The sequence below is a fragment of the Callorhinchus milii genome, unplaced genomic scaffold, assembly GCF_018977255.1.
Source record: "Callorhinchus milii isolate IMCB2004 unplaced genomic scaffold, IMCB_Cmil_1.0 Scaffold25, whole genome shotgun sequence".
Lineage (NCBI taxonomy): Eukaryota > Metazoa > Chordata > Chondrichthyes > Chimaeriformes > Callorhinchidae > Callorhinchus > Callorhinchus milii.
The window spans coordinates 6,592,052-6,605,622 of NW_024704766.1; the positions used below are offsets into that span (position 1 = coordinate 6,592,052).

General features: G+C 42.5%; 1 protein-coding gene across 1 annotated transcript in view; it reads left to right on the forward strand.

Annotated features, from left to right (window-relative positions):
• Positions 1-788: 788 nt before the first annotated feature.
• Positions 789-13,571, forward strand: part of LOC103187707 (POU class 2 homeobox associating factor 1) — a 50,558-nt gene continuing 37,775 nt past the window's right edge. The window contains exon 1 of the mRNA XM_042343837.1: positions 789-1,038. Coding sequence (XP_042199771.1) covers positions 1,011-1,038 — 28 coding nt within the window. The 5' untranslated portion in view covers positions 789-1,010. The remainder of the gene's footprint in view (positions 1,039-13,571) is intronic.

Consider the following 13,571-nt stretch of genomic DNA (forward strand, 5'->3'; position numbering starts at 1 on the left):
GTGCCTTCGGCCACCCTCCTACTTCCCTGTCCTCCAGCCTTCCTGATCCCAAATCCCCCAGCTCGGGACCAAATCCCTGACTGTCCAGCACCTTGGGACATCAAAGGCGCTGTACAAGTGTAATTTTGTATTGTGTTTTGTATTGTAAGTCATGTCCTAAACTGTATACTGTACCCTGAGATATTATTTCCCAACAGAAATCCATCTAATTTGTCCTTGAAAGAATCTACACTTTCTGCTTTCACTGTCTATCTTCCGAGGAAGCCTGTTCCACATATTTACTACTTGCTCACTGAAGTAGTGTTTCTCTAGATATGTTCTGAATTTACCCCCTTCAATTGCAGGCTGTGTCCTCTGCTTCTATTGCTTAGTACAAGATACAAACAGTTTATCACAGTCTACATTGTGTAGTCCCTTTAGAAACTTAAAGACCGTAATCATATTGCCCTTCAACTTGGAAAAAGTCTCCATAACGGAGGTTGGCCACAGTTCGAGAATGAAGTTGACTTTAACGCTTTTCACTTTGCGACCGCTGTCCTTTTGTTTTCCAGGTCAAAGACAGGATGAACTAAAACTCAAGAGAAAAAAAAATGTGAGCCCAGCAGGTGTTTCCTACAGCTTATGGCACACAGCGAACTTTCAATGGGTCTTCGGTCAGTCGCTGAACATTTTGTGTGCGCGTTGATATAAAAATAAGTTACCAAGACAAGCCTCGCTTTAAAAAGTAAGGGTGTGCAGTCATTAAACCTGTAATATAGTAGTTCTGTGTTCTGCTAATATCTTCCAGAGCCCGTAGTGGAGGGCAAGTTCAGCCCGGCTTTGCCTGTAGTGAGGGAAAAATACTGCCACACAACTGTCATACGGCTCACTAACCTGTGGTCGGAGCAAACATACGTAATGACATCAGCGACTAGACATGTTCCATTGTAGCACTCTGTAAGAAGTTAGCGATGTCAACCCTGTTCTAGATCAGAAAGGCGAGAGAGAGAGAGAGAGTGAAAGGTTACAGCATGACACACAGAATGCACTGGCCAAAATGTAAGTACTGATTGTCATTTCTCTGGGGCGCACTACCATTACTGTTGATTTAAGATGTCTTGCTTATCAGTGAAGTGCTCATTAAGGGTCGGTAATAAGAAACGTATCAATTTTGATTAAGAAAGCAAGTACTGGGATGACTGTTTCAATATTGAATCGTACTGTACAGTGATGTTATGTGGCCCGGAAATAATCATTTTAATAATTTGAAACTCAGAAAGAATCATAGAGATTATCCCTCTTAAATATTTTAAGTGGCCTCTGATTATATGGGCTAATCACTGGTTTATACTGCACAACCACATGTTTAAATTGAAATGATGGGCTTGAAATGTGCAATTTGAAATTTCCTTAACTTGTTCTATGTGATCATTAATTATAATAATAGTAATAATGATAATATTACCTTGAGGTAGTACATTTTCAGATTATTCAGGTATTTGATGTATTATCTTGAAAGTGTACTTCTATAATTTCCTATATCAGTATTGAAAATCTCCAGTGTATTGGCTGCAACATCACTGTGAAGTGCTTTGTAATGTCTCAAAGACATGATGAGGCGCTGTATCAAATGCAAGGATTATTATTATTATTAATAATACATTTCACCCTGATAATATCCATGTTGTAAAAGTGACTTTTCACAGCTTCTTAAGTAATAATAATAATAATAATCCTTGCATTTGATACAGCGCCTCATCATGTCTTTGAGACATTACAAAGCACTTCACAGAATACACTGTAAAGTGAATTGACTGTGTAGTTGGTGTGTAAAACATTTGTATATCTCGCTTTGCTGAGCACTCTCTCTACTGCTTACGAATATAAGTTGTGGTGCTGCATATTTCTTTATTGAGGCTTTGGGTGTTGTTTAAACTTCTGCTAAGTCGTGGCCCAGCTGTGAAAAGGAATGAGCATGGAAGGAGCATGGTGGCTGAGTCATTTCGGACTCAGTTACTTGAGGGAAGTGCATTGTAGTCGGATTTGATTGTGAGGAAGTTGTCTGTTTAAATCAGTGCCTTATAATTCTGTGAGAGATGCTCACCCTCTCTGGGGCAGACCGTCGTGGGTTCAAGCCCCCACACCAGGAATTTTGAGCTTACAGTCTAGGCTGACGCTCCAATACAGTGCGGATTAAGATTATCGGATGGGAGGTTAAGACAAGATCCCATCTCCACCCTGTTCAGGTGAAAGTTAAAGACCTCATACTGGAAAAGGGAAGGGAGTTTCACCTGGTGTCTTGGCCAAGAAACCTACATATTAATCGCTCATTCACATTTTGGCTGTGTGTGGTGAGACTTTGCTGTGTGTATATAATATAATATCTAATATAATATAATAATATCATTTGGGGAGGACAAGTTTTTTATGTATTTTACTTTGTCTTGAGTTCATGTACCATTGTTTGGATACCCCCAAACAATTAGATTGCATTCTCTCAATGGACAACTTTCCCCCACGCTTTGAATTTCCTCCCACTGTTGATTCAGAGCATTTTCTAACAAAATTTGGCTTGAACTAGATTGACTGTGGCTTTTACAATAATACAATAATAATAACTCTTGCATTTGATATAGATTATATGTAAAGTGTAGTGACTGTATATTTTGTGGCAGCTGATTGCGTACAGCATCCCACAAACAGGATGGAGCAACCAAATAATTATTATTATTATTATTATTTTTTTTACAAGCCAAGCAAGCGAGAGGGTGTTTTAAAAAGGCACAAATGTTACACACCAAAACGTAGAGAATGGGGTTTTAGTCAAATGGAAATGTTATTTTATGCACAAGATTTTTCGAATGCTAAGTGGAATATCCACCACTTTACAATATGTCATATTGATTATCAGATGAACAAAGACCATAGTTAAACAGTTCCATTGTGGGATTTTAATATTACTTTTTTCCTTTGGTGTGTGAGTAAGGCCTGATCAGTGAAAGTGCCCACTATTTAACATAGCAATCAAATATTCTGGTGCTGTGAATTTCCATTCTCTGTTTCCAATCGATGTTAAATTATTTTCCTAAAGCTTATACCGGTATTGGAAAAAACCATAATTCAGATTTTAAAAAATCACGATTTAGGCAATTTAATAAAATTGCTAAAGGCCTGGACGCAATTCTATTTGACCTGAGTTCCTGACATGAACTGAGCTCTGTGCTGGTGCTGAATGGATTCTAAATGGTTAGAGACCAAAGTAGGATGAGGATGTTTGAATAGACATAGTAGTCTTTGGTGACAGAGGACTGCTGTACACAATTGACTGTCGTGTTTCAGCCACAAAATATGGCTGAAGGCTGAAGAATATTCTGTGAAGGGCTTGAGAAGTCCCGAAGACGTGATAAGCCGCTGCCACAAATGCAAGGATTATTATGGTAATAAGGAAACCACGCAGAGATACTGTGCTGATTTTTTTTAACTGTTCTACAATAGAACATCTTTTTTTTTCAAGTATCAATTCTGACTTTTGTTCTTAAAAAATGGGTGATAATAACCCTGAACTTACCTTGAATTTACAAGACATTGACTAAAGCAAGTGAGACCCTGATTATCTTTCTTTCCAACCACCTCGCTCACTCCCTCCCTCCATCTATCCATCCATCCATCCATCCATTACTCCATCCATCTCCTCCTCCCTGCCAAAGGAACTTGCCTGAAGTGAGGTCAGAGATAGTCTCTCTCCTGATGTTATTTCTCCTCTCTGCTCTCCTCATGTGTCTAAACTCATCCCACTGTGACAGCCACAAACTGGACACTTACATGTGGAAATTCCTGACCAATAATCCATGTCACATCCTTCCTGTAAAAACACTTTACTGTGAAATAATCCTGTGAAGCACTTTACTGTGAAATAATCCTGTGAGACTCTTCGATGACCTGATAAGGTGCCATACCAAATGCAAGCATTATTATTATTATTTTTTATTTGGATCAGATGATATTATAAAATAATAAAAATGAACCAGGGTGGTTTGTAACCAGCATCAGATTATTGGGTTGAATTTATTCCTGTGGATCTTGTCTTGAAACGCAGTTGGTGGGAATTGGTTTGAGATTTTTTATCGTCCAGAGGACCTGGGTTCACTTCCCAGGGAGGGCGAAACCTTTGGCAAGTTTCGCCCACAGAATATGCAGTATATTCTGTGAAGCGCTTTTGAGACGTCTCAACGACATGATAAAGCTCTATATCAAATGCAAGAAATATTATTATTATGATAAATGGTTACTGGGTGTGTTGAAATTGACTCTCAACCAGCTGTATTGAAAAGCTGTCACTCCGATGGCTATAATCAGGTTCGAAAACTAAAACTGAACTCAATACTGCACTGCAAAAACATGAAACTCATAACTATAAGCGAGCCAGCAGCAGATCTAATGTGGAATTTAGTAGGAACTTCTTCACGGTGGTGAGAATCTGGAACTCACTGCCCGGAAGCTATGGTTGAAGCAGAGAACATCAATGTATTTATGAGGGAGCCTGATGGGTACATGTGGGAGAGAGGAATAGGAGGGTGGAAGCTTATGTGGAAGATAAAGATCGGCATGGACTAGTTGGGCCTGTTTTCATGCAGCGACAGGAACTCTATGAAATGCCAAACAAGGTGTGGTGCAATTTGGGAATATTAGTGTTGAGAACAAAGATGTTTCTGCACAGGCAAAACGGAATCCTTCCTATGATCTTGTGAAATTCTCCACTGGACCCATCTACTCTAATAGGAACATAGGAACAGGATTAGGTCATTCAGACCTTCGAGCCTGTTCCACCATTGTATTAGATCATGGCTGATCTATAGCTCAACTCCAATTATCTGCCTTTGCCCCAAATGCCTTTATACCCTGACCTAACAAATTTCTATCCACCTTGGTCTAGAAAAATGGAATGGATTCAGCATCCACTGCCTCCTGGAGGAGAGAGTCCCAGGTTTAATCTTGTGTCCGTACTCGAAAACCGATATATTTCTATCCGTCATCTGCCTATTCAATTCCATTTTAATGGTCTTTGTTGACTAGGTTTCGGCAGTCATTTGTGGTATCAACGCTCACATCCTAGTAACTTGTTGAATGAAAATAATTAGCTCCTATACATATCCTGAGGAATGATATGATGCCAGTGGACTTATATACATGTCTTGAGTAAGTTATGGGTTTGGAGATGTACTAGACATGTACTTGTTGTATTTCAGCAATAGTTAATGCACCTGAAAATATAATAGTGATAATTCTGCATATGATTCAATGCCTTTAACATCAGAGGACATCTCACAGGGCTTCCCAGGATTTAGGGCAACCCGTAATTTTTAAGATTCTGATAATAATTGTTTCGGCCACAAAATATACAGTCATTCCACTTTACGTTATATTCTGTGAAGGCTCTATATCAAATGCAATGATTATTATTATTATAAACCTTACATTAATAATCATTACAGATTGCACAGAATTGTGAAAATTTTTAATTTGGAAACTGATTCTTAGTAAAAACTGCAGAAACTGTTTGCCAAATTGAGATTGAGAAAAATATTAATACTGAACGTTAAGGTATTTTTCTGCGCAATCTTAAATTTTAATACAAAATGGTTAATCCTTTGCCTCCTTCAAGGTTCTTCTTAAGACCCTCCTCTTCAACTGCAGCTTCACTTAACCCTCCCTGCCCTCCACCCCTCCTGATCCCAATCCCCAGTTCGGGTCCAAATCCCTGACTGTCCAGCGCCCTGGGAGGTCCTCCCGACATGAAAGGCGCCGTGTAAATGTCATTTGTTGTTGTTGTGTTACAGGCTTAGACTATGTGATGTTTTGGGCCTTAATAATAATGATGATATAGCACCTTATCACGTCTGCTAGACGTCTAAAAGCGCTTCACAGAGTTCACTGTAAAATGAATTGAGCAAAACATGGAGGCCAATTATGCGCAGCAGTCCCGCAAACAATCGTGGATTAAGTGACCAAATTATGATTTTTTTAATTATGTATTACATGTATTAAAGAATTTATTTAATAGATACCTAGCGTTAATGCCCCATCAGCATGGTGCTCACTTTCATTTTCCTGTGAACGCAAATTAGTTAACATTAAAAGATTTATTGTAACACCCAGTGATTAATTCTTTCCTGCCTCCTACTCTCCTATTGTTTCCTTTACTTTCCCTGAATCAAGCTGGGGGTTGCTTCTGACAGATGTGGCTGTGCCCTTTCTTAAACCCTAGCCCACTCTTCATAAGTGAGTCTGAGAAGAGAGTGTCCAATAATAATAATCCTTGCATTCGATATAGCGCTTTATCACGTGTTATGACGTCTCCAAGGACTTCACGGAATATACTGTAAAGTGAATTAACTGTATATTTTGTGGGCAAAACATGGGTAGCCAATTGCGCACAGCAGTGTCCCGCAAACAGACCCGGGTTGAGTGACCAAATTATTCTTTTATTATTTTTTTAAGGAATTATTACCCCAGAAAGCAATCCGCCAACCGACTACTACTACAACAACAAAATGACATGTGCAAAGCACCTTTCAATTCGGGAGGACGTCCCAAAGTGCTGGACAGACAGAAATATGGACCTGAGCTGAGGGTCGAGGTGGGGGAGGATGGAGGGCCGGGGGGGGGGGGGAAACAGGGAAATTCAACTAACAACCGGAGTAAGGAAACCTTAGGCAAGTTTCCTTACTCCACACACCTCTGTTTACCAGCAGTAAGTAGGGACCCAGTTGCTAGTCGATTGGCGGATCGATTTCCAGGGTATAATAAACCCTCAAAAAAAATTATAATTTGATCACTCAGTCCACAAGTGTTTGTGGGACACTGCAACTGGCTGCCCCGTTTTCCCACACATACACAGTCAATTCACTTTACAGTATATTCCGTGAAGCGCTTTGAGACGTCTCAATGAACGTGATAAGGCGCTATACCAAATACAGGGATTATTATTTGTTAGTATTATTTATAAGGTCAACTGCTCAGCTAGTTCAATGGATAGAGGTGAAGAAGTAAAGGTAAATGAGCGCTTATTGGAAGAATCAGCCACAATTGTATTATTACCGGTTTTAATAAATGCTTGACTTGAGAAATACCTACTTTTATTTTCACACGCATTGGTCGTGTTTCAGTAATGGAAGAAGTGCTGACATTTTCACGCCCTGATTTTGGACAGACACCGAAGCTTCATTTCACCCTCTGCAATCAAAAAAAAATAGCACGAAGCGAAAAACAAACTCCTCAGAACAAAGAAGGTTAAGGGGAGATTTAATAGAGGTGTTCAAAATGATGAGGGGTTTTGATAGAGTTGATAGGGAGAAACTGTCTCCTCGGGTAAGTGGGTTGGCAACCAGAGGACACAGATTTAAGATAATTGGCAAAAGAACCAGAGGGGAGACGAGGAGAATTTTTTTTTTACCCAGAGAGTTGTTACGGTCTGGAATGCACTGCCTGAAAGGGTGGGTGGAAGCAGATTTGACAGTAGCTTCCAAAAGGAAATTGGAAAGGTATTTGAAAAGGAAAAGAAGTGCAGGGCTATGAGGTAAGAGCGGGAGGAGTGGGACTAATTGGGGTAAAAGCTGGGGGAGTGGGACTAGTTGGTAGCTCTTTCAAAGAGGCACGATGGGCCGAATGGCCTCCTTCTGTGCTGTAAGATTCTAAGAGTTTGTGAACACAGCCGGGCGTGGATGTGATGCGTTCCAGTGTCAGTGACGTTCACAGTCATGAGGTCTGAGTCCAAAAATGAATAGAAGACGCAGTTTGTGGGGCTCACAGTCCTTCTGAGATCAATAGAGTAAGGGAAGGGATTTTTGAGAATCTATGAATATGCTGGTTTCACTCTGAAACTAGATGATTTTTGGGGGGGTGTCAGCTGAGTGTCTGACACATGTAGAAACCCAACACCATGCTTAAGAGTATCCAAATCAAACTGAGAATTCCATGCATTCAACCTACACAGGGAAAATCCAGAGATAGTTTGTTGGAATGGAATCTACAGGAAACTGGCTTCCAAATTAAGGCTGAGTTTAGGAATTTTCCACGGTCCTGACCCACTCTAAATCTTAAAACAAGATGTTCTGTGGTCTAAGACTGGGGAGAATTTTGGGGCCTGAACCGCCAATGCTTTTTGATTTCCAAGGCGGGGAAACAATTGGGGTATAAAGTTTGTGGTGTTTCATAGCACTTTCCTTGTGTTACTAAACAACAAATTATATTATAGAGCCTTTCACATCAGGAGGACATCCCAAGGTGGTGGACAGGGAAGGGTTTGCACCCAAGCTGTGGGTTGGAGTCAAGAGGAGTGAAGGGCAGGGAGGGTGACCGAAGACACTGTCAGAGTGGAAGATTTTGAGACAGGCCTTGAAGGAGGCAAAGGGAGGATGGGGCGATGCAGAAGGGATCAGGGATAGAGTTCCAGAGAGTGGGGGCAGAAAGGCTGAAGGCTGATGGTGGGGCGGGCAGGGAACATTGGAAGAGGAGTAGGCCATTTCAGCCCCTCAAACCTGTTCCGCCATTCTATTAGATCATGGCTGATCTGTACCTCAACTCCAAATACCTGCCTTTGCCCAGCAATCAAGGGATATGTCCCTTCATATCCTGAAGTAACAAGTATCTCTCCACCTCAGTCTTGAAAATGTGAATGGATCCAGCTGTAATCCACAGCCTTTTGGGGGAGGGAGAGAGTTCCAGATTTCCACTGGCCTTTGAGTGTGAAAAAAATGTGTGGGGGATGTGTAGCATAACTCCACAAATCTTTACCCCATGGCACGAACGAGTTCCGCGGCAGTCAGCTCTGATTACGTTGACCGAACGCAGAGGCCTTTGACTCCGGCTGGCTGAGCAGATGAAGTATAAAATGGGACCAGTTTGAGACCGCTTCCTTTTCACGTTCCAGTGGACACGATTACAGTTAAAGATGCCTCGAAATGCACACGAGTTTCCCCCTGGGGATCCATCTGGCCACCTGCACTGCTGATACCCAGTTCTGTTTATTCATCACCAGACTTCTTTCTGTGGGTCATTTCAACACATTGCGCTGGGTGGGTGGGTGGGGGGGGGAGGGTTGAGGGCCAGGGGAGGGCGGTGGGAGTCAGGGAAGTGGGGGCTTTGCAGCTCGAGGCAATGGTGAAAACAAACGAGTTTCGTTTACGTCCACGCCTGCAAAACGTAACCTTGTGACGCTTGTTTTCCGAGTTTCATTTTCAGGGACTAAAAAGAAGTGAACAAAAGGCGGTTTTATTTCTGGACTTCTATGTACATTGCAATCGAACCGTGCCTGCTCATACTGAGAGGTTTTCAAAACAGGTTTTGTAAGCTACTTCGGAAACCGCTGCAATCCGGTTGTTAGTCCATCTTGTTCACTCAATCCACGGCTGTTTGTGGGGACGCTGCTGTGCGCAATTGGCTGCCGCGTTTCGCCCACAAAATATACCGTCAATTCACTTTACAGTGTATTCTGTGAAGCGCTTTGAGGCGTCTTGAAGATGTGATAAGGTGCTATAAGGTGTATTTTGTGTGCAAAACGTGGCAGCCAATTCACACGGCAGTGTCCCACAAACAGTGACCAAATTAAATATTTTTTTTGAAGAAAGCGATCTGCCAATCGACTAACAACCAGGTTCCTATTCTGTTAGGGAAACAGAGACATGTGGAGTAAAGAAACTTGCCTAAGGTTTCTCGATGATGTGATAAGCTATTAGTTATATCAAATGCAAGAATTATGATTAATATATCTGGGGGCTATCTAGATAGCTTTATTGGCCTGACCACCAAACTCTAACGCCCTGCTCCTGTTCTGATATCTCAAGTACTATTTCTATCAGGAACATGTTCCGCAATATCTTATCTTCCAAACTGTGTTCTCAATATGCAGTTTTAGTTGGTTAGACTCCAGCAGTTACCCCAACACACACTCTGGGCTTCCCCCCAAGCCTTGGCTCTTGCCAACCGGCGCCTAATAGTTTCTAGAATTGGATAAGCAGGATGTGTCTCTCCAGAGAGAGAGAGCTCATTCCATTCCAACAATCTATCTCTGGGATTTCCATGTGTAGGTGGGAGGCGGGGAATTCTCAGTTGGTTTGGAGACTCTTAAGCATTGGTGATGGGTTTCCGCATGTGTCAGACACCCGGCTGTCCAAAAAAAAATCCTTTCTTATGCACAATCTCATAATTTTACATTTTCCTGTGTTAGACTGCAACCACCACCGGGCTACCCACATTCCTGTCTTTGCCAGCCTTTTGTAGTCCTGTAGGTCAGTGGTTAGAGCTCTTGACTCACGAGCGAGAGACTTGGGTTCGATTCTCAGCAGGATGAAACATTGGCCAAGTTTCCATACTCCACACGCCTCTGTTAACCTAGCAGTAAGTAGGGACTTGGTTGTCAGTTGATTGACGGATCGCTTTTCTAGGGGTAAAGATTCTTCCCATAAAAATAAATAAATAAATAATAAATTGGTCACTCATGACTGTTGGTGGGACGCTGCTGTGCCAATTGGCTGCCACGTTTTGCCCACAAAATACACAGTCAATTCACTTGACGGTATAATCTGCGAAGCGCTTTGAGGCGTCTCGAAGACGTGGTATGGCGCGATATCAAATTCAATGATTATTATTATTATTACAGATCCCTTTGAATCTGCAGAACGCTGATTCTCATCATTGCTAACTTTTCCCTGGTTGATGTCTGCTGCATAATTAGATGCCTCAGAGAAGACAGCAGAGTCCAAATTATTTCAGGACAAATATATAAATAATAGTGGTCTGAGTGCTAACCGCTGTGCACACCACTAACACACAATTTCAAACCTGACAGAGGTACACCACCACACGTTATTGTCTACACATGTGCTGATACAGCTGAATATATGTATATATATATATATATATTTGGTCAGCCAAGTGTCTGACATATATTTGCAGAAACCCATCATTGGAAAGGAACGTGCACTCTTTCTCTCTTCCTGGAGGGACGTATCCTGCTTATCTAATTCTGGAGAGCATTAGGCACAGGTTGGCAAGAGCCAAGACTTGGGGGGAGCCCAGAGTGTGCTTTGGGATAACTGCCGGAGACTGACCAGCCAAAACCGCACAGCTTGCCATTGATATTGCTGTCTGGCAAGCTTTCCCTGCTTTTAGTTGTAGGGTTAACAGGAACTCACTGGGAGGATTCCCTGCCCCCAGTGGCTGGCCTGCCCTTCCAAGTCCTGCTGATGAGCCAGGCTGGCTGTGCCGTCATCAGCATATCAGCCAAATATATTACCATCCATCCTATGAGCCTGAGCTTTATGTCGTGTCTAGATGTGGGGACAGCATCAAATGCCTCCCTAAACTGTAGGCAAATAACCACCTTCCTGGTTACTATGTACACTGAACTCCTGATAAATCGACCCTGCCTTAACTTGTCACTATTAGTTACGTCATCAAGCTGTCAAACATAATAATTTGGTCACTTAATGAACAACTGTTTGTGGGACGCTGCTGTGGACAATTGGCTGCCACGTTTCGCCCACAAAATACACAGTCGTGTGAAGCGCTTTGAGACGTCTTGACAACGTGATAAGGCGCTGTATCAAATGCAAGGATTATTATTATTATTATTTATTTTATTATTAATTTCCCAACCACATTTATTTATTCACTTACACATATGCCTAACACCCCCACCCCCCCATTGCTGATTGCTCGCCACTCAGCCCTTTTCCCATTGTGGAATGATGAGTTATCGGAGTTTATTGTGTGTGATATCCTCAAAGAAATCCTATATATTTGTTCAGCACAATCTCCCACACATGGGAGCTATTGGGACGAACATAGATGCAATACACTCAATATCAATTAGGTGTCAGCCTGGCTTAGTTGATAGCACTGAGCCAGTCACTTGTGGGTTGTAGGCCCATGTTAGTATTCTAACTCACAGACCACACTGACATTGTTTCGTTGGAGGTGCTGTCCTTCAGGTGGAACGTTAAGCCAAGGTCCCGTCTGTGCCTGTTCAGTTGGGCATTAGAGATCCTGTGGTTCTATTGGAAAAGAGAAGGAAATTTCTCTCTGTGTCCTGGTCTCTTCCACCCACCAGGTNAAAAAAAATTGGTCGCTCACATCATACAGGACATTGCAGTGCTGAAACTGACTGCTGTGATCATCCAGAATTACAGTCACTACAGGATTACAAAAAAATTCTGTGATGTGGAGTGTTCCTTTTACTATAACAACCACAAAAGTGAGGTATCTAAATGTCACTCGATGGGTAAAGAACCTTAGAAAGAGGCTGTGCTAACAATTGGCATAAATGAATGTATTGGAATTCTCGGTGTCACCAGGTAACAGCTAATTCATCTCAGCTCTTCAGCACCTCGAAAGAACCCAGGTGAGGCTCAGAGCGGATGATTCATAAGGCGTTTATTTCTTTGAGGTTTGGAAAGAGTTACTTTCACCACTTTTGCTACCTGCCTTGATACTCCTCCGTACGCTGTTCTTTTTTGGGGTGGCAATGAACCCAACTGGAGCAGAAACGCCTGCTTTTGATTCCATCGGGGCGCCCGATGTATTGATCGGTCTGGGCGGACAGCAGATAATTCCGACCGTGGTCCCCTGTACGGGCGGAACGGATCATTCCGACTCCGAGCGTCGTGGGCACACCTATCCTTCCGTCTGTCGGTCGGCGGACGGCTTTTGATGTCCCCACTAGAGTCTGCCTCGCAACCTGAAACCTCCCACTTCCTGCCTGTCTCGGGAGATTCTGTACCATATATGGGTTGGCGGTTTCACGTTTCTCAGAATCAGCGGCGCTAGTTTCCTATCAGCCGTTGCCAGTAGAAACTCTGTTGCTAGCTTAGCTTGAGGTAAACAATAAAACACGTTTATCACCGCCTCAATTTCAGCTTGCGCAAATCTGTTTTCAAGGGTTTTTACTCAGCGCAGTTTGAATAATAATGTTCTGTCATCGGAATAATAATAACAACCGTAACAAGGTTAATCCTTGCATTCGATACAGCGCCTTATCGGGACTTCGAGACGTCTCCAACCGCTTCGCAGGATACACTGCAAAGCGACAATACACTGCGGAGTGACTGTATATTTTTTCGGGCGAAACGCGGCAGCCAATCGCGCACAGCGGCGAGCCCGTAGAGCTTTGCTTCCAGAAAGGGTCTGCGTCGCAGCAGAAACAAGCGAGAGAGGGTACAGAACCTGTTTCGTGGTTTGAGAAAAAAATGAGTAAAATCTCTCGCGGCCTTGACACACAAGATCTCGGCTCAAAGGGGGTGAAAAATTAATACTCAATTGAAAAGGTCTGAATTCTCAGCTCGCTCAAGACGAGTAGACTTCTCGTTGCGTAACAAACTGATTAAGAACGTAAGAAGTGCTAGACGAAAAACAGGCCGAGGCCCATCTAGTTCGCCTACCACCTTCCTGGCGGTCTCACGCACATATGTCCCGAAATACTTCTGTACTGTACAAGGTTATTTCTTAAAAGAAAACGATCTAGTCTGTGTTTCAAAGAATCATCACTTTCTGCTTGGAACTGTGTCCTTAAGGAGCCCGTTCCACTGTTGACGTGA